Below are 22768 nucleotides of genomic sequence, written 5' to 3'. Positions count from 1 at the left end.
TCTTCAGTGTTTTATAAACGAAGGGCACTTGTTCTGAATGGTTTGATTGTGTTATGGTCTTGCTGACTATGTTTTTAAAAGATGTTGAGAGGACAAATGAGATTTTATCCTTTTCATAAATACACCTGGTAATTGCCAAAATTTAAGAAGAAGAAACTCTGCACTCTTTAAGCTTAGAGGAATAGCACAAGGAGTTTTTCAAAAGAATATGGGATAGCTCCAAAAATCTTTTGACTTTCCACATAGGAAAAAAATATTGATTTACTAAACCTGGAAGCATTCACACTAACAAATACTATTTGCTTTTCCTTTCTTTGATCCATATTTTAAGCACAAGATCAGCAGGATGAGTGGAGTGGGGTTTTCATCTCTGTTATTTTGGTTTAAATCTGGTGCCATTTCTCTGGGAGTACCCTGGGCTGGTTTTCTCAGGAAATCTTGTCTTGGGAATCTTTCTGATTCTGAGGTGATTGCCATTGGTTTGAGCCAACGTGGTGTTTGGGCAGTTTGATACTGCTGATGAGTGCGAGCAGGTAGGAATGCAAGAGCAGGCTGTGTGCAGGCTCCCCTGAGAGCCCTGTATTTCATAGCATCCTGTACTGCATGGAGTATCCAGCTGTGTACAGCAGCTTTATACAGCTCTGTATCCAGCAGCTTACGGGGACAAGGATATCGTTGCATACTGTGTCACATCATGTTTTGAAGACTGTGAGGATACTATAGCGAGGGGACAGCTGGCCAGCTACTGCCGTATGGGCATAATTCTGGTGCCTCTAATCAAGAGAGAAAGTACAGCTTAGTCATGCACAGAGTGCCTGTGGGAGAGGAGCAACAGCACTTGCAGTTTTCTCAGGAATTATTGTAACAAATATACAGCACACGTGCCCATGAAGAATTAAAAAGACATTTGCAGAGGCTGCAATGAGTGTGACTACCCCTTCAGCCAGATTTTTGCTGTGCCTTTGCAGATTTTATTTCAAGGAACGGATGGCAAGATTACTGATAGTAATAGTTTGTCGTGAGTCAAAAGTAAGGGAGAAACATCTAGCTCCTTTCTATCAGGAATGTTAGATGCCTTTTCTTCGGATGAAGCTTTTAGGGGTATAGAGATGGGCACAAGGAATGCACAGCTAGTGCAAGCTTGGGGCTTGCTTTACAGCAGGACGCTGCCATGCTACAGTCACACTCCAGCCTTCCCATATCCAGCACCAGAGAAATTCACAGAGATGTCCAGGAGGGTTCAGTGATTTTATTCATATTGCTGTTATCATGGGATGTTGGTTTAATGATTGAGATTTGGGTGGTAAAAGAAGTGGGGTGCTGGTCTTGACGTTTTGTTTTACTCCTTTCCTGCAGAATTCGATCCGGCACAACTTGTCACTCCACAGCCGATTTGTCAGGGTGCAGAATGAAGGCACCGGGAAAAGCTCTTGGTGGATGATCAATCCAGATGGCGGAAAAGGCGGCAAGGCGCCCCGGAGACGCGCCGTGTCAATGGACAACAGCAACAAGTACACCAAGAGCAGAGGGCGGGCAGCAAAGAAAAAGGCAGCCCTGCAGACAGCCCAGGAGACGAGCGAGGACAGCCCTTCCCAGCTCTCCAAGTGGCCAGGGAGTCCCACCTCCCGCAGCAGCGACGAGCTGGATGCCTGGACAGATTTTCGCTCCCGTACAAATTCAAACGCCAGTACGATCAGTGGCCGCTTGTCACCAATTTTGGCAAGCACCGAGCTCGATGATGTTCAAGATGACGATGCTCCACTTTCTCCCATGTTGTACAGCAGTCCATCGAGCTTGTCCCCATCGGTAAACAAACCGTGTACTGTGGAGTTGCCTAGGTTGACTGATATGGCTGGGACAATGAACTTGAATGATGGACTGACTGATAACCTCATGGATGATCTCTTGGACAATATAACACTCCCTCCCTCCCAGCAGTCACCCACAGGAGGGATAATGCAGAGAAGCTCCAGTTTTCCTTATGGTTCCAAAGGTTCAGGGCTGGGCTCCCCATCAAGTAGTTTCAACAACGCTGTGTTTGGGCCGTCGTCCCTGAATTCCCTCCGCCAGTCACCCATGCAGACAATTCAGGAGAACAAGCAAGCCACCTTCTCTTCCATTTCTCATTACAACAACCAGACGCTGCAGGATCTCCTCACCTCTGATGCGCTTAGTCACAGCGATGTCATGATGACACAGTCTGACCCACTCATGTCACAAGCCAGCACAGCTGTGTCCGCCCAGAATTCCCGCAGGAATATAATGCTCCGCAACGACCCCATGATGTCATTTGCCGCACAGTCCAGCCAGGGCGGCCTGGTCAATCAGAACCTGTCCCATCACCAGCACCAGTCCCACAACTCCTCTCTTAGTGGCAGCCGTGCCTTGTCCAATTCCATCAGTAACATAGGCTTGAGTGACTCCAACAGCTTGGGATCCACCAAACATCAGCAGTCACCTGTCAATCAGTCTATGCAAACACTTTCTGACCCGCTGTCAGGCTCCTCTTTGTACTCCTCTAGCATGAACCTCCCGGTCATGGGACATGAGAAATTCCCGAGTGACTTGGACCTGGATATTTTCAATGGGAGCCTGGAGTGTGACATGGAGTCCATTATCCGCAGTGAACTCATGGATGCCGATGGGCTGGATTTTAACTTTGATTCCCTCATCTCAGCTCAGAACGTTGTCAGTCTGAATGTGGGGAACTTCACTGGTGCTAAACAGGCTTCATCACAGAGTTGGGTACCAGGCTGAAGGATCTTTGAGAACAGGGAAAACGGGCAAACAGGTCAGTGCCCCATAGATGTGGTAAAATAATCGGTTCCTTAGTTTTATTGGAGTTTGCACCAAACCCTTAATAGTTAGTGCACAGTAGTAATAGTAATTTGGCTTGTGATGGCTTGCTGTGTGTTGGTATGCAACAGGCACAACCAAGAAACGTGGAGATGTGGAGGGAAACGAGGCTAAGCTATAAAAGCTGTTCGACTGCAACACTGTCAGCACACATCTGGTGCTCAGCGCCCTTCTTAATTTAGGCATGAAAAATGTTAATGACAAATCAGGCAAACCAAGGTGGAATATTTGTGGGTTTTAGGAATCTCGGAGCTCTAACTCATCTTCTTTGAAGTCGCAACAGATGGATTCTTTCTTGCCGATGCCACGTGTAGCCAGGCTGTGTTACACAGGGATGGGGCGAGGGGCTCTGCAGTCAGTGGAGCAGTGTTGCTGCGGGGGAGGAGGAAGAGTGTCTTTGCAAGATCAGAGCACTCACTGGGGATCGGGTGTGTGGGACGGATCTGGACAGAATCAGAGTGGTGCTGCTGCTGTGGCATAGCAACACTAGCAAAGTTGTTTGGGTTTGCTGTTTCATAAAATTGTATTTCTTGGCCAAAAAATTGTATCAAATGGGAGAATTATATATTGGTGGGATCCTGGTCTCAGGACTGTCCTGGCCTTCTTAATGTTTTAAGTATGCAATAACTGTTGTTCTCCTCCCCCTGCCCCTGAATGGGGTAGATATCTTTTTCTTTTGGACCTCCTCCAAGAGAATATCTGTAGATTTGGGTTCTGACATAGGTGTTTTTTAAATGTTAGCTTCTTCAGATTAATTTTTTTCAAGATTGATATGTTTTTTTCCCATTGCTTATTTTCCACAGCTGGAGACTTGTAATCATTGTTTCTGTCATTCTTTTGTGATTCTGGAAGATCTTGCCCATACCTCTGCCTGCTCACACATACATATTCCCTGACTCATAGGGCAGGTGCCACACAAAGTACCCTTTCTCCTTTGTTTATTTATTAGTATAAGGGAGTAAATTTCAAAATGTAATAGAATAAAAGGTTAACTATAAATTATTGAAAGTGTTCTATTAACTTCAGAATAGTATGTAGAGCATCTCAGTGGTGAGGTTAAATGAGGCATTCATTCAGTTTACAGCTTACTTCCAGCTTTCTTATTTTCAAGTTGAAGGACAGAAAGAAGGAGTCAGTGTCCTTTGACTTTACGGTGCATAATTTGCCCCTTTCATCTTTAATTGCATTTTCATTCACTGTTTCACAGTGGAAGGGGAAGCTTTGTGGTAGGTGAGCAGCAGTGGTGAACCTCGAGAATGTTTTCCTGTTTCCTGTACGTGTGGAGCACCTCAGGAGATGTGCTGTGATCTGCTCTCTGTGAGGGAGAATGAGGCTGCTCAGGCATCCTCCTTTCAGTCAATCTGCAAAGCTGCCATATCTGATGGAGTGGTTGGTGTGCACAGTCCTTTCTCTGTCAATGCAAGGATTTCCTCTGGTCCTTGCACATCTTCTCGCTTTTAGCAGGAGCATTGCAGTGCACAGCCAGGAGATGGGCTGTGGAGAAGGGCTGTAGAGGACACTGTGTCCCACAGACCCTGAGCAAGGAGCAACTTGGCAAGGCCAGCCTTGTGGATGAGTTTTGGGCATTCTTCAGTTCCAGTACTGGAGAATTTAGGAAAGGAAAAGGGGAAAAAAAGAGAATTGATTCAAGAATGAGGAAGCAAAAATTTGCAGAAGATCATGCTTGTTGACCAGTTCTATCTTCCTTCAGGTGCATGAGCTGCTTGGATTTAAAAACCTTCTTTGCACGATGTAAAAAGAAAAGGCTGTAGGAACTTTATTGCTGTGCAACATCCAGCCATACAATCTGTCAAACGGGGCCTGAAAAATACATGCTATTGACAATTTTGCTTGACACTGGCAAACAGGGCAGCCTCCTGCTTCCATAGCTTCGCGTGCTGCATGTAGGTAGCAGCCTCCGCAGGGGGACTTGCATGGGCAGCGTGGAGGAGAGACAGCACTCCACCTCCTCACTGATGCTCCTTGCTGCCTCTTCACCCCAGCCTCTGGCATCCGTGGGAAGCATAGCTGCCGTGATCTTTTTCAGGCTGCTCCCTCCGAATAAAGGAACTGACACATCTGTGTAAGCAGAGTCTCATTGCAGAGGACAGATTTATTAACGAGACAGCTCTCCTCGGCGGATTACTGTCCAGTCATCTGTGGAAGCCTCTCTCCCTCTCCCTGACAAGTGGACCGGCTGCTGCGGGGTGCCTCCGGTATCAGGTGCAAGTGCAGATGATTTCTGCTGAGCTGGTTCATCATGCACCCTTCCTCATCTGTTAAGCAGCACTGTTGAGAGTTTGCCTCCCTGTGAGCATCTCACAATTTGATAGGGGCTTCTCGCATGACATCAGATGCAATCGTTCTGAGTTGCTTTCCTTGGTTCCTTCTCCATTATAGCAGTAGGGATCCCTGAATTAAAATCTTTTCTTAGCAATCTTCCTGACCCCAGCAAAGAATCTTTACAAGCCCAAAGACTGGGGAATGCTTTCGGCAGAACAGCCTGGCAATTGCTTATGTTAAATCCGTTTCACAAGGGTGGCCAGGTGTGTTTTGCAGGCAGGCCAAAGCAGTTACAAGGGATTATTGGCATACTTAGGAATACTGAGTGCTGTGTTTTCTATAAAAAAAATAAGAGAAACAAAGGAGTCAGTTTTCAGGAAGAACAGAAAGAAGGTAAATACACAGGTATTTAATTTATACATACTTAGGTATAGAGGGAGTTTACTTTGGAAGAAAATCAACTACAATTTCTTCATAGGGAAACTTAAGAAACCCTGCAGGAGATGCCACTGTTGCAGGTTTAGTGGCTGTGCACGTTTGCTGCACACAAGCCTATGCATGGTCCCTGCAAAGAACCCTGCCCAATCCCACCCCACCAACCTGTGTCCATGAGGCTACCCATGCATAGCCTTTCAGAGGGCCCTCACTGAGGCATATAAATGAATTTGGGTTTGGTTCGGGTTTTTTTTCTCTTACAAGAAGGAATGGAGGAAATAGTATTTTTTTCTTGCTTTATTCACTCAGCCATAATTTTTCCTCCCATACTGCCTGGGGCCTCTGTTCCTCTATCTGTACCTGCTTTCCAAAAGCACTGGATAATGCCCTCCACCCACTCAGACAATCATCACCTTGGTATTTCAGTGGGTTTAGCATCACTATTCCCTCATCTGTCTCTAGAATACATTTTATTTTGAAATTAATGGGTCCTCCTCTTCATCTGGGATTCCCACAGCTCTGCACTTTGCTCCAGGGTCTGCCTCACTTGACAAGTCCAAAGGGACTTGGCTTTTGCCAAAGAGTAATGCCAAAACAAAGCATCAGGGAAGACTATTCAGGACATTTGCTGCTGCCTGGAAGGTCAGGAGCTGGTGAACAGTTGCTGCATGAGCAAACATTTTCCCCAGCACTAAAGCCCATCCAAGAAGTTGCTTTTACCTGGGTAGTTTCAGTGATCCAGTTTACAATGGCATCATGCAGGCAGCAATGCTGGCAGGGTTGGGCATGGGGTGGAGAAAGGCTCAGCACGAGCAGGGCAGGAACTTCCTGAGTTGGTGTCATAGTCTGAAAAACTCACCTAAGCTGCATCTTCTAAAAGAGATTTCAATATGTCATTTATCAGGGTGCCTATGGGCTCTGTAACAGAGCTGTTCTGGACTCATGCTGACTTATTTGAGAATTACATGTGAAATACTTGACAGATCAGTTAAAGTCACTCCTTTTCCACTAGTATCATCTAGATCCCACATCTTATTGCAGAATACACAAGCTGCAAATAGCAACGTCATGTAATGTTCGCACTTGATGATTAACATCTCTGGTGAAAAAAATCTTAGGAAACCTAACAAAATGTCTGTTAGTCTTTAATTAGTCCATATCAGCTTGGGCTACTTGCCAGCCTCTTAATTGGTCTTCAGCCTGTTTCTGGTAACAATTCATACCTAAGACAAATAGATCTGAGGGTGACTTCATATTTACACCACCATCTTAAAAGTGAAAATAGGTAGTCAAAGATCTCCCTTTGGATGCAGTTTTGAATCAGAGAGTTCTGCACAGTTTGCCACAAAGAAGATGATTTTTGTTTTCTGCCAGAAAACTTCTGCTCATGAAAGCTGAATTACTGGACCTCTAACCTGATGACATGTGACTGCCTCAGTACCATAGCTGCACTTCCTTCTCTCTTGTTTTCAAAAATAAGGTCTTAGGGGTAGGGCTGCCGAGTTTCTTACACAGAGCTAAGGTGTGGCTGTCTGCCTTTAAAAAATCTAAAGGAAATTCAAGAGCAGCACATTCTTATGCTCCATTTCTAGTAGGCTAGTGGTTAAGGTGGTGGCACTTCTAACATTTAAATGTTGTTTCTGCCAGCCCAAGTTTTGAAAGGTGGTTTTGTGACTAGCTGAACTCCACACATGCCAAGTTTAGTCTTTGAACAAAAATATCTATGTAGAAAATGTATTTTGTGGAGAACAGGGATCCCTTCAACTCCAAGGAGGGCCTGCCCTGAGCAGGCTCCTCGATGGCTGGGGAATACATCAGTGGCACAGGAACAAACTCTGTGCTCATGACTGCTGGGGAGGGGGAGAGGGGAATCTGGGCAAACCCCATTGGGACTGCCCCCCATGAGGTCCCACTGAAGCTCATCAAAGCCCCTTGCATACAGAGGCCAGTCCTGGGCTTGCAGGAATGCCATGACTTACACTGTGTGAAGACAGCAGGAGCTGATACACAAACACAATGAATTGCTCACTCCTTCTGGGAGTAGGGCTTTTTTGTTCTGGTATGTTTTTAATCTGGGTTTATTGTTTGGGGTTTTATTGATGCAGGGAACAGATCTGTAAAAACCAAGGTTGCCTCCCCAGGCTTATGTTGTGAGTGTAAAGCAGCTGAAGCCAGGACAGTGGTCTTATCCTGTGGTTTGGGTGTTCTTCTGTTGGTGTTTTATATAGATGTATTTTTTAGAACCTCATGCTTTGTCATGTGATTCAGCAGCAATAATTAGGCAGAAACTTGCTGTCCCTGCAGATGCTAAGATTACAGGATGACATACTCTCACCAGATGACAGCACAAACTGATATTTTTAGAACAGCCCACATCAACTGGTCTCCCCAGTGCTTTCCTCCTTGGATCAGCAGTGCACAGGTTTTGTTACAGAATGAGTCTTTGCAAATTGTCTGTCTCATGTGAATGAGCCATAATGATTGTTTAGCACTGCAGATCAGTGTTGGTCCCTCGATATGTGGTTTGCCTGATAACTGGGCTGGTTACAGGTGGCTTTTCTTTGTTCATTCCTTCCTTTGAGCCAGACTTTTGAATAACCCCCATGAAAGCATATTTTCTTGAAGAAGTGCGTAATAAGAGCTCCTTTTTAGAAACATAGCGTCATGCAGCTAAGGAAAGGTCAGGATCTTTTTTTCATAGCAATTGGGCACTCAGCCCAGGTGATGAACTGACAGCTGGAGAGGTTTGTTTTGTGTTGATGACAGCCAAAAAGCACAGGTACAGTGTGGGCAGTGGGAGTGCATGTTTGAGTAGTACTGTGTGCCAATAGCCAGCCTTTCTGTCCTGGCCTGGGGAAGGGGGATGAAGGAAGGAGCCACCCTGAGCTCCTGGTGCCAGTGATGAAGGATGTCCAGCAGGATGTTCCCATCAGCACTGTCCCCAGTCAAGTCCCGAGCGGTGTGTGGGGACACTGACCCTGTTCAGTCAGTGGGGTGGGCTGGGTGGTGGGAATGCCCCACTCTGGGCCAGTCTGCCGGAGCTGTTTAATCAGCTTTTCCACTCCAACTGCTGCACAGGGTGGCAGTTATTGGAGTCTGGCAGAGGGGACATCTGCTGAGCAGGGATTGGACAGGGATGCAGCTCAGCTAGCGGAAGTTGCTGTGCAGCCACGGCTGTCTGCCATTACTCCAGGAAAAAGGCCACTTTTCCCAGATGATGCTGTGGAGAAAGGCTTGTGCTTATGCACTATTACATCTGAGCTGAATGTCTTGCCCATTGTTTTTCCCTTGCACTGCCTACATCTCCTGGCTTTTATCTACATACAAGTCTCGATAAAATCTTGGTTTGAGGTAGGATCTTTCCTCTCTTGCCTTTTCTGCTACTTGTAAATAGATGTCCTGCCTTTTATCAACATGGTATTGGCTTCTCATTTTCAACTTACTGCAGAAAAAAACTAGAAGATTCCAAGCAGGGAAGATGTTTTTAAAATAGGCTTGGTACCTAGCAAAGAAAAAGAAGCTGTCTACGAGCACATTCAGGATAATGGCTACATAGCATGTTTCCATAGCACTATAAACCCATAATTCAGGATGTCTCTAGCCAGGCAGGTGCCTGTCACTCTAAAATGTGACTCTTTTTCTTCAGATTCAAAAAATGCAAACAAAATCCTTCTCTGGTCTTGCACAGGTGCAATAGTTACACATCTTTTTGTGATCCACAGTAGACATCTCCTTCCCAGTGCTCCCAAGTGCCCAAAGAAAGCACAGTCATGCCATCTGATGGGCTTTACCCCCTAAAGAAAGATGTATTTTGTAAGTATTTTTGGCCTTCTTCCTCTAGTCCAGTAGCATCCTGCCTAAAAAGGGCTGTGTTGAACACCTGGGCTGATGTCTCTCAGTCATTGGCTGTGTCACCCATAACTGGCAGGATTTCCATCCTACTCCTTGGGCTCCTGAACAAAATACAGGGGATAAAATTGACCAAAAGGTTGTCAAATTAGAAACCTGATGACTTTAAGGAGAGAAGTTGTCCTGTATCTAAGCTCTCCTGTGTTGGCCAGGGTGGAGGATTAAACCCAGCCAGTTGTGGTGGTTCTCAACAGCAACTGTGTATCAACAGTGCTTGGGGCTCAGAGTTCCCTTTTCAACTGTACAATGGATAGAAGGGACTTTACCACCTTTGTTGGTAAAATGAACTCCCCAGAGAAGCAATGGATTCTCCTGTGCAGAAAATACTCCATACATGACAGGATCCTGAATAACCTAAACTAAGGCCCTGCCTTGAACAGAAAGTTGGACCAGATGATGCTGATCCCTTCCAGCCTGGACTTTTATATGATGCTGTAGACCAGTGGGATATCAGAATAACCTGCTTATAAATAGCTATGGCAGCTCACTACAGTTCTGGCCTTCTTTCCCAGGGAGCTGGTACAGGATGAGAGAATGATCTGCTGTCTTAAGTTACATTTCCTTCCAAAATACTTGGTTGTCTCCTATGGTTTGCAGTGTTCCTTGGATGAAGAGCAGCAAAAGAAGGAAAAGAGACACTTTTGTGCTTTACATGCTTATGCAGCTACAAGCACCACAACATTTTAGTTCCCCTAAGTCCCGGTTCTGTGCTGGCATTCTTCCTCCTTCCATTCTTGAACCCTTATTCTCTGCCCCCAGTTCTGAGCTGGGAAAGATCTATTTTTGCAAGCAGAATTTAAAGAGAAAAAGCGAAGTTGCAACATGCCTGAAAATTCAGGCAATAAAGCCACATTAAGTTGCCAATTCTTTTGTTTTTTGTCATTGGGCTTTGTCCCCTGACCTCAGTGTGGTCCCTCAGCACAGGGCCATCCTAGTGCAGCGTGTGCAAAGCCTGTAGGGTGTCATTGTGGCATACCTGCTGTGGCATTGGGGTTTCCAATTTTATTGTGCTTGAAATACAAATCTCATGCTGTAATTTTGTCATTATAGAAAGACTGGCCACAGTAGTTATCTTCCTTACTTGTTTTTAAACAAATTCTTTGTATTTTTTAGTCTTCAACTGTGAAACCTCGGACAGAGTATTAACTTGTAACCACACACAATCAAGTCTTGCTTTTTGAGCCTACCACCACTTTGGAGTAGAAGCTCTGTTGCTAGAAGGGATGACAAATCGAAGGGCAGAGGCACCAGAACAAATGCACATCAGTCACTAAATAACACAAATTTCCTTGAATATGTTTGCATCTCAAGTGTCTAGACAGTAGAAGTAGTTATTGGGATTTCCTGTCCCTGGAGAGTTGTTACAAAGTGGTACCCTGGGAGAATCCTTGTTTTACAGACCTCTAAAGGGTGGTATTTTCCAAGATGAGATCCATTCAACAAGCCTTCCAGCCAAATCAAGGGATCCATGTTAGGCTGTCATACAGAGGAGCTGTGTGTTGGCAGTGCAGATTCTCATACCACAATTGTGTAAAGGAGCACACAGCTTCTCTTCCAACAGAAAACTTCATGTGCTGGTTGCTGTGTTGGCTCCCTGATAAACCAGGGCACTTTATCTATGCCCCTCTCTGGAGAGCATCGCTGTGTCACCTTTCTGTTCTGAAGAAATTTCCAGTGCTTCATAATTAGCATGATTGGGAATCAAATGGAGAAAGCAGTAGGTGGCAAATGATTCTTCAGAGCTGCTCTGATGGTGCACAAGGCTGGCATGGGGCTTGGGAGTCCAGTTAAGTGGTGGAATGATGTGAGACAGAGGTGAAGAAATGTTCTTGCTGGAGGGAAATTACAACCAGTCAGCTTGGCCACAGAGTAAGATGAGAGTAGCATTTGTGACTGGTCAATGGCAAGGTAGAGGATGGGAGGACAGAGAATAGGACAGAAGAGAGGGAGGGCATCTCATCTCCTGCATGACTCTTTGCAAAGCTTTTAGCAGGGCCTGTTGTAATAGGACAAGGGTAATGGTTTTGAACCAGAAGAGGGTAGATTTAGAAAAAGTATAAGGAAAATGTTTTTACAACGAAGGTGGTAAAACACCACAACAGGTTGCCCAGTGAGATTGCAGATGACCCAGCCCTGAAACTGTTTAAGGCCAGGTTGGATGGGGCTCTGAGCAAACTGATCTAGTTGAAGATGTTCTTGTTCACTTCAGGGGGATTGGCCTAGACAGTCTTTAAGGTCCCTGCCAGCCCAAACCATTCTATGATTCTGTGATAAATAGAGATGTAAGTGGAGCACTTGTTTCCCTGTGTTGATATAGGTTTCATCACTGTGGGTTAGCAGGCTGCTAACTCAGGGTAAATAGGCTTTTTGTGGTGAGACAGAAAGCAAGACTCTGTGGGTCTGTTACAGACTTTAACAGGGTAATTTGAAGGCAGGAAGGTTAAGACTTTGATCTAGCTCTTTTCATTTTTAATCCATTTGCAAAGTCCATGTAAACAGAGCTGTGGAAGTGGAACATAGTTTGATTCTGCTATGTGATGCATATCTCAGCTGTCTCCAAAATGTTGACACAATCTGAAGTACAGATTCCACAAGAGAAGATACTGGGCAGTACCACTTCCACAAAAGATGCTCAGCTTAAGCCATTCTCCAGGTTTTTTTCTCATCACTCAGTTTCGTAGTATAATATTTCACATAGATTTTTAATTTAAACATTAAGGAATATGTTTTATTGGGAGTTCCTGTACTGTTTTGTTTTTAATCAGTAGCTTTATTCAAAGTCAGCAGGGCTTCTCACACGTGCCAAAGTTAAGCCCACACTCAGCATAGCTGGCAGCTGCTTGAGAGGGAGCTGACTTGCTGGGCTGTGGCATTTGAGACCCGAGCCTTGCCTTCAGAGGATGCTGTGCTTTGGGAAGTCACTCATTTCCAGCCCACTCTGGTGCTCAGGCTTTAAGAGGTAGAGAAATGGGCTTGCACTTGTTTGAGCTGCTTACGAGCCACTAGGCAGGTTTTAGTGGGGGCTACCAGGGCTGTCTGGGTATCTTCTGCTGACCTTGTTATGGCCATTGGGGCACACCACATGGAGTTCTTGCCAGGCAGTCACATTAACGAACGGCCAGCGTTAATTTGCCCTTTGAAAATTAAGAAATCAATATGTTGATCCAGTCAGAAATCCCTTTATTCACAAAACAGTCTACCCCAAACCCTTCCACATAATTAAGGCTAAAGCCAAATTTTATTTGGGTGAAATGCACAATCTGTCTGCTCCCTAAGCTGTGCTGAATGAAGTTCTCCCCTAATGGCACAGGGAGCAGCTGTCACACTGTTGCTCTAATAACCATGAGGCAAAATGATTAAATTTCCATCAATCATTTAGCATTATCAGAATAGGTCATTTTAATAAATTGTTATCATAGGATCAGGGTCTGGCACCTTAGACAGGAGACAGTCTTTGAGTGATCCTCCTTGCAGGAGATGCCCATCCTGGTTAAACCAGCAGTTCCACTAAATCCACCATTTTTCATGAGGCTGGCTCATAGCAGAGTCTTTTGAAAGTAAAGACATTCCTGCAATCAACTCAATGGCTTATTGGTTTCAGGCAGTGTCCCCTTGTTCTTGCACTGTATGAAAAATCATCAATCTTTTGTCTTGGGGAAAATCCTCAAAAGGTAGTAAGTGGTGTGAGAGGACTAAACCCTGTTTTCAGAAGCCATTTCAGAGCCAGAAGCTCCATGCCCAGCAACACGGATATCTACCAAGTGGACTTTCTAAAAATATAGAGAGGATTTCATGAGAATGTTTAAATGTACATACTTTCCAAAGCCCTATGTGGTGCCTGCCTATATCTTTAAGCCACTGAGTACCTTTAAAACTGTCCTCTTGGCCTTCCTTGGTTGAAATGTTCATCTGTTTTCAGTGTTTCTTCATAGGCATCTCCATGCTGTATCCAAGGTGTCTTCCCCACACTCCTCTCTCCACAGAGAAGTTTCTTGACTACAGAATCAAAAACTTACCCAGTTTTTACAGCCAGGTGGACCTTGTCTGTTGCTGGTGTGTTCTGTGAGCAAGAAAATGGAAAATTCCAAAGTCCATGCTGAAATTCTGTGGCTCCTTACTGTTTGTCTTGAGCATTGTCTTCATCTGTCCTTCAAGGGTGGTGGTGGATGTCAAACACTTACAGAAGATTTATTCAGCTTTTTGGTGATTCTGAGAAAAGGTGATCATGAAAAATGGAGAAAAGCTGGAAGATCCTTCATTTCTTCTACCTGGAAATACACTTAACAAATAGACAATGCACTGGGTTTCTGTAAATCAGACTTGACCCTCATTTTTCATCAGAGAGAGGGTTTTTTCTGTCCTGTCTGGGAGTAGCTAAGCCAGCAAAGAAACACATGAACCTTGACAAGAGAAAAGTGTTTTCAGGCAGGGTCATCTTATTTGTTGCTATATGTTTGAAGTTCCTGGGTGTAAACATATCTGAAGTGTCAGCTGATGTTTTGTTTGGAGGTTTGCCTTTTTTGTTGTGGTTTATTTTTTTCCACATGCAGTAATCTCACTGTCTTGTCTTCTTTTTCTCCTCTCCAGGCCCTCAAACTGACATGAGATGTAGAGAGAGAACCCTTTGCCAAATCTGCTGTCAGCAAGTGGACAGTGATACTGTTTACAGCTTACGACCTTTGTGAACCCTGCATTATTTTCCTAATGAAGCAGACTGTTAATAGGCACCGTACTGGAGTGAAGAACCTACTTTTTTTTCTCCCCCTCTATTTTTCTTTTTTTTTTCTCTCTTTTTTTGGGAATTGAACTCATTCTGAAGTATGCAAAATCTTCCTTTTCTGGGATGGCCAAGCACCTGCTGTGGAGACAATGTTCAGCACCATCCTGTTGAGAACACACTGTGTAGCCTTTACACTAGTTACTTGTCAATGAGTATGTGGTGTTTCAATATATTAATGGTTTATGGGATGTTTTAAGTTGGCTTTTCTTTTTGGAGGTTTTCCCGATCTGCCCACCCTCCCCCCTACAGCCTCCAGTTTGAATTCCATAGATTTTTAACCATTTTTGCTTTCTCTCCCTGGGGTATCTGAGGCACTGTGCACATGCATGGAAATGACCGTAACCCAGCACTGCTCAGGTGTCAGGGTTTTCTGAAGATACAGCATTTGTTAGTCCTATCAGCTGGCTGGATTCCAGAGAGGGGATGTGCCTGGCCTGTTCGTTTGTTGGGTTGGTTGGTTGGTTTGTTTCTTTCTTATTCTTTCCATAAGTTTAATGGTACACCCCTGTTTTCCATAAGGGTCAACCCAGAGTTGGTTGCAAGGCAAGGGAAGCTGGTGGGTTTGCCTCTTGGCTCTTGAGGACGGACTGACAGCGGGCACCATTGCCCTCATGCACCGAGGCAAGAGCCCCTTTCCTGCCCTCTGGAGCAGGCTCCCCTCCTGCCTTACGTTAGCAAAGCTGCCCTCACTGCTGCAGTGAGGAGTTGTGGGCTGAGCTGCCACACAAGGTGGTTGTGGTCACCTGTAGAGATGTGTTTGAAAATGCAGAAATTAAAGGAAACTCAGCAGCTGGACATCGGCAGGTGACTTGCAGTGACAATGCCAGGAGCTGAGGCACAGATCACTGCAGGGTGTGTTATGGCATTAGTGATCCTGTTTATTTTTGTTGTTGTTGTTTTGACATATCCTTGATTTTTTTTTCCTTCTCACTATGTATAATCCATTGAGGCAGAAGAAGCAGGAGTGGGAATGGCAAGGTGACAGTATCATACAAATGGCTTTTCATATGAGCATAGATTGTAGCAGGATAAATGACACTGAAAGACAAGGCAGTTTTATATATTTTGCTTCTAAGATTTTCTTTTGTAAAATGAATAATAATTAATAATAATGAATAAAAGGTATGGTGCTGTATAGATCCTCTCTATAATCTGGAAAGTTTGATTACTTTTTATTAGTATCTTGGGGGGGAGGGATACAAAAAAAGAGGGGAAAACACCAGTGGTACGTAGGAACTTGGTATGAAGAGGTTCTGAATAGGACAGTGTATACATAATTCTCCAAAGCGATATATGAAGTTTTTTTTTTCCTTTGCATAAAAGCATTATGCATATAAATATATAAATATATTTTATTATGTACAGAAATGGATCATTATGCATGGATGTTAGGAAAACAAAACTAGCATTTTAACCCAAAGTCTCCATGCATGAGTTCCCACCGACCCGTGTCCCATGCAATGTGGAGTGACTCCCTCTCGCCACTGCCACCACACATGCACAGTCATGCACCAACATTCACATGCATTCGTGGGTCCTTCCTCACTCCTTACTTTCCAGGTCCCTGAGGTGATTTTGGTGAAACAACGGCTCCTAGTGTGATGGAAGTTTTGGTTTTGTACCGTAGCCCCCATGCTTCTCTCATAAAGATGCACCTCTTGGTTTCTCCTCCCAGTTATGACTGCGTAGGCTCTGTGCAGTTGTGGTTAGCATAGCCCTGTAGCATATCAACTCTTCCAAGCAGCCAAGGGTTTATCATTTGCCTTTTAAAAAAACTTCTCTTTTCTTTTTACACTGAGACATTCTATTTGTTAGCATGTGGCCTAGTTTATTGCATTCATTGGAGCTGACTGGTACACATTGCCCATGTCTATCAGCAGCTGGCTTCCCAAGATGCTTGTGTGGCACAGCTGGGCACTCTGCTTACCCAAGTCCAGTTGCAGGCACCTTTTACTGAAATTGATCAAGAGTTCATTTCTTGATGGCCTTCTCTCAGCGTGTACCATTAGCTCTTAGCTTCCTGGTGCACCCCAAAATGTGAGTGTATGCTGAAGGACTTCCCTCTGGTGTTTGTTTTGCTCAAGCTTCTCTGCAGCTGCTGCCCTGTGGCTGGACTTGTGCCCCAACCCCACATTTTGGCTGTCAGCAGAGCTCACTCGGTGGCCCTTCATGCTGAGGTGCAGCTTTTGATCCTGACACAGATGAGCTTCCAGTGACAGCCCTGGTGCTGCCCAAAGACCCACCGTCACGGACAGATCAGTAAAGCCTGACTCCATGGTATGGCCAAAGTGACCAAACCCCATAATTTTTTTTCTTGGTACAGATTCAGTTCTTGTCAAAGGCAAGGGAAAGCTTAAATGAAACAGCTGCAAATTCTGCTCTGTTCCAGCAACTTAGCCTGCTTGGGTTCAGAGGAACCACTTTCCACTGGCAGAAATGAGAGACAAAACTATGGCCCGCTCTGTTCAGAAAATGGAGAAAAAACACTTGGTTTAGAGATAGCCCATCAATGGCAGAGAAGTTTTTTTAAAAGAAATAATAAAAGCATTAGTAGCTGAAAGGCTTAACTTGCTTCCCAGCAATGTCAAGGGGAGGAGCATTTCCATTGGCGTGGCTGGGACAGCTTGGGCTCCCTGCTTTGGAGAACATCTAGCACTCACTGAAGAGGAATGGACTTGGCCAGCCTCTTCATTTTGGTTTGGTTTCTGTTGCTCAGTTTTGGGGCCAGAATTATCAAGCAGAAGTGCCTGGTGTCAGGCACCAAACATCAGCGACTCCAGCGTGGTTGCAGAGGCGAGCTGCTCTGTCCTCATGGCTTCTTGAAGGAAAGGGAGGTGACAGGTCCCCTCAGGCCCAGGGTGAGGTCATCACCCTCTACACCTGCTGAGGTGCCCACCAAAGGCCCTTCACTCCAGAGGTGCTAAACAAATCTCCCTGAATTCAAAGGGCCAGTTATTTAGGTGTCAAAATTAAGCCTTGAATAGCTAGTTTGGGGAACCTACTTTTTGAAAATTTGGACTTTGAGTTTTTGAACATGTTTATGCCTGGAAGGTTTCCTTGTGAAATCATGTAAAACATATGAAGGTCAAGGTCACAATTACATGGTTATCTTTTGAACACTTGGTCTAAACAAAAGGTCTAAAAAGGTGTTATTTATGCAGTTTCTAGTCACAGATTGGGTCTTGATTTAATGATTTTGTAAAAAAAATTCTCTTAAGAAAAATTGGATAGTTAAACACTGCTAAACTCCAGAAATTTTTGTGCCACTGCTTAAAAAAGTTACCTTTTAGGTCATATATTTCTCCAAAATATCATTGCTTGGCAATTGGTGTCTTGTAAGTGTTTCAAGTACACAATATACCTTTGGAATTGCCAACAGATGCGAAGGGGGACCAGATACATTTCGTAACTCTGGGTTGGAAAAAATGGGTTGTACATTTGGCTTCACATGTTTAACTTTTTTTTAAAAAGTTGCATGATTGGAAAAAATATGTATACAGTATCTGTAAAACTGTTTTATCTGTTTCTGTTTCAAGCCATGTAAATTGGAAGAATATTAAATCCACAGCCTTATCGCGCATGGCCGTCTTTACATACCGAAGAGCTGAACAGTTTATACTTTTCATTTGGGCTATCTTGTACTTTCATTTGAAAGCAGACACTCTCACGTTGCAGTCTTACTGAGGATTTTATATTTAAAAAAAAAAAAAAAGAGAAAAAAAAAGGAAAAAAAAAAGGAAAAAAGATGCTGCCCTGGAGGAATATATTACCTTACTGCTCAGAGGTTGGAAGGAAGTTTGTTTTGGAGCAAAACCTGCCCCTTTCCAAATGAAGTAGAGACGCAGTGCTTACTCCACTTGGTGTTAGTAGATATTGCCTTGTGTATTCCATTTTAAATTGTAATCTAGTTTGTAAAAGAGATGGTGACGCATGTAAATAAAGCATAATGGATCTCTACGTTGCACATTTGCCTTTGCTCTGTTTTATTGTGTCACGGACAGACATGTAGACACAAGACCTGGAGAAGGGGTGACTTCCAAGCAGCAAGTGAAAAAGGCTGGTGGGCAGCTTGGGGCTGGGGAGGGGTTCCCAACCTGCATCCACTAATATCTGTCAATGCATATTGACATTGGCCTCGGCCCTTCAATCCTTCAGCCAAGCCAGTGTAGTTTTGGTGGTCAAATAAGTCCCAGGGGATCATTTACTGCTGCTAAAAAATCACAAAGTTCACTTGAATCTGGGGACAGAGGGAGTTGTCCCCAGGGGTGGCAGCTGCACTCTGCAGCTGCAGACCAGTTCACCTGACCCGGGAAAGAACCAGTCCGACTGCAGACCTGTCGGGAGAGGGTTACACCCCACACCACGGGCTTGGCTGGGTTTCAGACTGTCTTTGAAAAGTGCCTGGAGTACTTGAAACCACCCGTTCGGGATTTGGGATAATAAAACCAACAGCCTGACTCAGCAGAAAGTTATACTGAGAGTTCTGGCTGAGGCACTGGAGAGCATGCTGAGAAATGAGAGACATGTCGACAAAAAAACTCCTCTCCCACCCTGATGGAAAGCCAGAGATGTATGTAGCGTTTTGGAGTCATCTTTCAGGAAGAAACTAAGTTTTCAAGAAGGAGGAGCCTTTCCTCACAGGAAGGGAAGGGGTTCTCGTTACTCCATGGGGACGAACCGCGATGTCCATACTGAGCCCACAGGAACTCTGTGCTGAAGTACTGCAGCAATAAAGAGCAGCTTGGGGATAACCCTTGTTGAACATAGCAAGAGCTATTCAGGTTTTGTTGTAACTAGAGATAGCCTGAAACATGACAAGATCCAGACAGAGAATAAATAGCCTTTGACTTGGAGAAAGTGTGCATTAAACTTCCCAGAGCAAGAGTGCACTTGTTCTGCAGCAACTACAGCTTCCCCTCACAAACAGAGCTGTTTTGCTTGGTTTTTTCAGAAGGCTTCTCCAACAAGGCTTTGCCAGGGAAGGAGCTGTGCCCTCTGCCTTGGCATCGCCTCACTGATTTAGAACAAACTATTGCAATTGTTTGGCCCCAGTGAGGTGCAAGGTCAAAGGAACTCAGCTTTAACCTGAATTTGGGCAAGGGCAACAGCAGCAATGAAGACAAGCTGATCAAATCCTGAGCGAGTTTTGTGCTGAACCTACTTGGGTCTGTTGTGCAATGCCTTAGCTGCGACCTTCAGTTCACTCAGCCTTGGAATAGATCATTCTTATCTTTCACAGTACTTTCAAAATAAGTCCAAACATTTTAAAAATTCTCCAAGTTGTCCCAGAAGGCAAAAGACTTTCAAGTTGCTGCTGAGGCTGGTGAGGCAACAGAGAGCTATTTTAAGAGCTCCCCACCACATATGCTGAGTCGTGAGTTCAGCCAGACCAGGGAAAACAGTAGTTTGCAGCTCTTGTTTGGTTACTGCTTCCAAGGAAGTTAGGGGTGCTTTCAAGAAGGCTGAGATAAGTAAATCTGGGAGGTTACCTCTTTTACTGGTTGGAGTCATCATGACTGGAATCTCCCCCTTCAAAAGGAAGTCTTCCTGGATGAAGTGGAGCCCAAGCTAGATGGAGTAGATACTGTTCTTGCTGGTACACAGGTTCATCCCACTGCCAGCAGCTTCTGCAGTGTCTCATGGCATCTCTGTTTGCCCAACCCAGCCCACAGAGGATCTTTCCCACTGGTTCTGCCTGTGGAATGTTTAAAAATGAAAATATATTTATCACAAAAGTACAAAGCATAGAAAATTCCATCAGAGCAACAACAGCAACAAACCCCAAGTAAGCACTTTTTTTTTTTTTTTTTTTTTTTTAATTTTTTTTTTTTTTTTTATTTTTTTTATTAATTGTGGTTTAAATCTTTGAGAAACTTTGGAATTGTCTGGCAAAATTCAGAATCTCCAGCTTGGAATTTTTATTTTTGCACCTGCATTTTCTTTGCATACTCATGACATGAGCAGTTTTGCATATGTCAAAACATTTACTTACTAGAACAAAGCATCTCCTGCTTTTATTTTTTGATGGTTTGATGACAGACCAAGGACCTGATTTAATCTAGAAAATGAGATAAAATGTCCCAATTCAGTAGGAACAACTGACCTAAATGAGGGTAACTGTTGTAACATTCTTTTAATATTACATTATGCCATGCAGGTTTAAAGATGCCTGTATCCTATGAGTGACATGTGGAGAAATGGGGGGAAACTGTAAAGATACATGATATCTCATAAAACTATTTCCAACTTCCAAGACAAATATCATGCTGATTAGGAGTCTTTTCCATCAGTTTTCATTCTTTTTGGGGCAATACTTTAAAAGTTCATTTTTGCTGAGATTTAAGGCACAGAGCAACTCCCAAGTGTTGCCTTTCCCTGGGGATTAGCCTTCCAGCAGTGCTCAATGCAAGAGGCATTCCGGCTGCTGCTGGTACCTGTGGACCCTGGCACCACAGGAATGTCAGACCTTGGCTCCTCATGCTCTGAGGGCCACTGTAAACCCTGACAGATCCTATGGCTGGTGCAGTGAGGTCCAGTGTGGGAGGATGGGAGGGACATCAGTGGGAACAAACACCGCAGATGCCAGCACCTTGCTCTGGTGTCTAGTAACCTCTCTGAAGATTCACCTGCTGCATGGACAATGGCTCCTTCTGCTGTTCCTAACCACCTTGGAAAAGGATGGCATTGGTTAGAAAGTGCTAGAAAGATGAAGGAAAACTGCACTGGCAGAGTCACCTCAGAGGTGCACCCTGGAGAGCAGCAGAGGAAGCTGCTCCTGACACCATCCCCTCTAGGAGGGAGATGTCCAGCCTTTGCAAGCTTCTCCTGTGAATGACTAGCCTGGTGTTTGTCTTGCATTTGTTGTTTCAGTAGAAAATTTCACCAGTATTTCACCAGTGCTTTTTCTTAAATCTCTATTAGGTTCCTTTTTACTTCAGGCTTGTATACCATTAACTAATTAATGGATGAATGTCCTGGAGAAGTCACTGCTTAGAAAGCAATAAAGCAATTCATAAAAGACATACAATAAAAAAACCCCAACAACCTCCTTTTACTCATTTAATGAAACCCATTGTCATTCACACTTCTCTGGAGAGTCATATTTGCAGTATCAAATTGTGTTATCAACCTCAGTGTGCATCTGTTAGTCAAAATTTATGGCAAGGCTGTCTCATTTATACAGAAGTTTTTGCCATGCGCTGTCACTCAGCCTAGCAGACTCCTATGGAAAAACCACAATTCAAGTCAAAATTCTACTCTGCCTGAGTGGTTATAAAAGTATAATGGATTTTCCGAGCTGGATCTAAGTCTCTTCCTGAGGGAGGCAGCTACCTTTGGGTGTGTTCTCTGAAGCTTCTGCCTCTGGAGAAGGTAGCAGAGGGGAAGGTCAGGCATGGATGTGGAAGGGATGTGCGGTGGGGTTGTGTTTGCTCTGCAGGCTGGGCACAGTGGTTGTCACCAAAGGGTCGGGGCTGACCAAGTGACACAGATAGGAGCAGTCACATGGCAAGTTTCCCTGGAGCAACACAAATGCAAAACCTTTCTTCCCTTCTCCTCACCCATAGCAAGCACTTCAGGGTGAGCCCATTTCACTTGTTTTTTCACCAGAGAATGTCAAGGTGAGAAGTTGTCTGCAGAAAGTGCCCTGAATTGCTGGGTCCTGGGGGACATGGCTGAGACTCTGCAGCTGCATTTCCAGCCTCTTAAATCTCCTACCTGAACATCTTTGCTTTTCCATAATGTCTTCACCTTCCCTTGCCAAAGCTCTGTTCTCTTATTAAGAAAGGGCCTCTGGGATGACAACATGATGTTGCTGTTAGCAGGAGACTCTCAAGGTTTAGTTTTCCCACACAAAGGGATGTGTAAGGAGCAGGGGGTGGCCAGCTTCCACCTTAAGGATCTCATGGACCATGCATCCAATGGGCCTTCTCCTTGTGTGCAGAGAAAATGTCAAGAGATGTGAGCACAGAGGAATGAAAAACAACGTAACAAGTAGAAAGGGTTTCATAAAATGCTACACTTTAAATGATACAATCCCATGGGGGCATCCAAACGTCTTTTTCACTCCCTTCAGTTATTCTTCAATCCATATCTAAAGTCACCAGGGATTTCCATTGCTGCCAGCAATGATCTTCCTATCTTTTAATCCTCATGAATCTTTCTTTGGAAATATTTTTTTTTCTTCCTTTTTGTTTTTCTTCACTCTATGACTTATGTACATTCTCTGTTTTTCTAAGGCCAGTTATTGAAATGTTTGTTGGGTCAATTATATAAGATGTGGACATGATTATTTTTTATGAGGTTTTTATTTAAGCAAGAAGCCCAGGTAACACAGTTACCTGGTAGGAGCTCATTGCCAGCGTAAGTCACACCATTCCAGCCACACTAGGAAGACACACTCCTTGTTTTGCTGCTTCAAGCTATACAAGACACAGTTTGCTGCTCTAGCTGCATCAGCACCCTTTCTAACATAGGCTAAACCCTGAACATTGCTTCACTTGGAAT

The 22768-nt window shown here is 44.3% G+C and overlaps 1 protein-coding gene across 2 annotated transcripts in view; it reads left to right on the top strand.

Annotated features, from left to right (window-relative positions):
* Positions 1–18227, top strand: part of FOXO3 (forkhead box O3) — an 88654-nt gene extending 70427 nt beyond the window's left edge. For both annotated transcript variants that reach the window (XM_083857005.1, XM_083857006.1), the window contains exons 2-3: positions 1357–2791; positions 14071–18227. In XM_083857005.1, coding sequence (XP_083713131.1) covers positions 1357–2757 — 1401 coding nt within the window. In that variant the 3' untranslated portion in view covers positions 2758–2791; positions 14071–18227. The remainder of the gene's footprint in view (positions 1–1356; positions 2792–14070) is intronic.
* Positions 18228–22768: the final 4541 nt, after the last annotated feature.

The sequence above is a fragment of the Zosterops lateralis genome (genome assembly GCF_965231275.1).
Source record: "Zosterops lateralis genome assembly, chromosome: 3".
In the NCBI taxonomy this organism is placed as follows: domain Eukaryota; kingdom Metazoa; phylum Chordata; class Aves; order Passeriformes; family Zosteropidae; genus Zosterops; species Zosterops lateralis.
The sequence above is the reverse complement of the archived record's forward strand: the minus strand, read 5'-3'. Positions and strand labels throughout refer to the sequence as shown.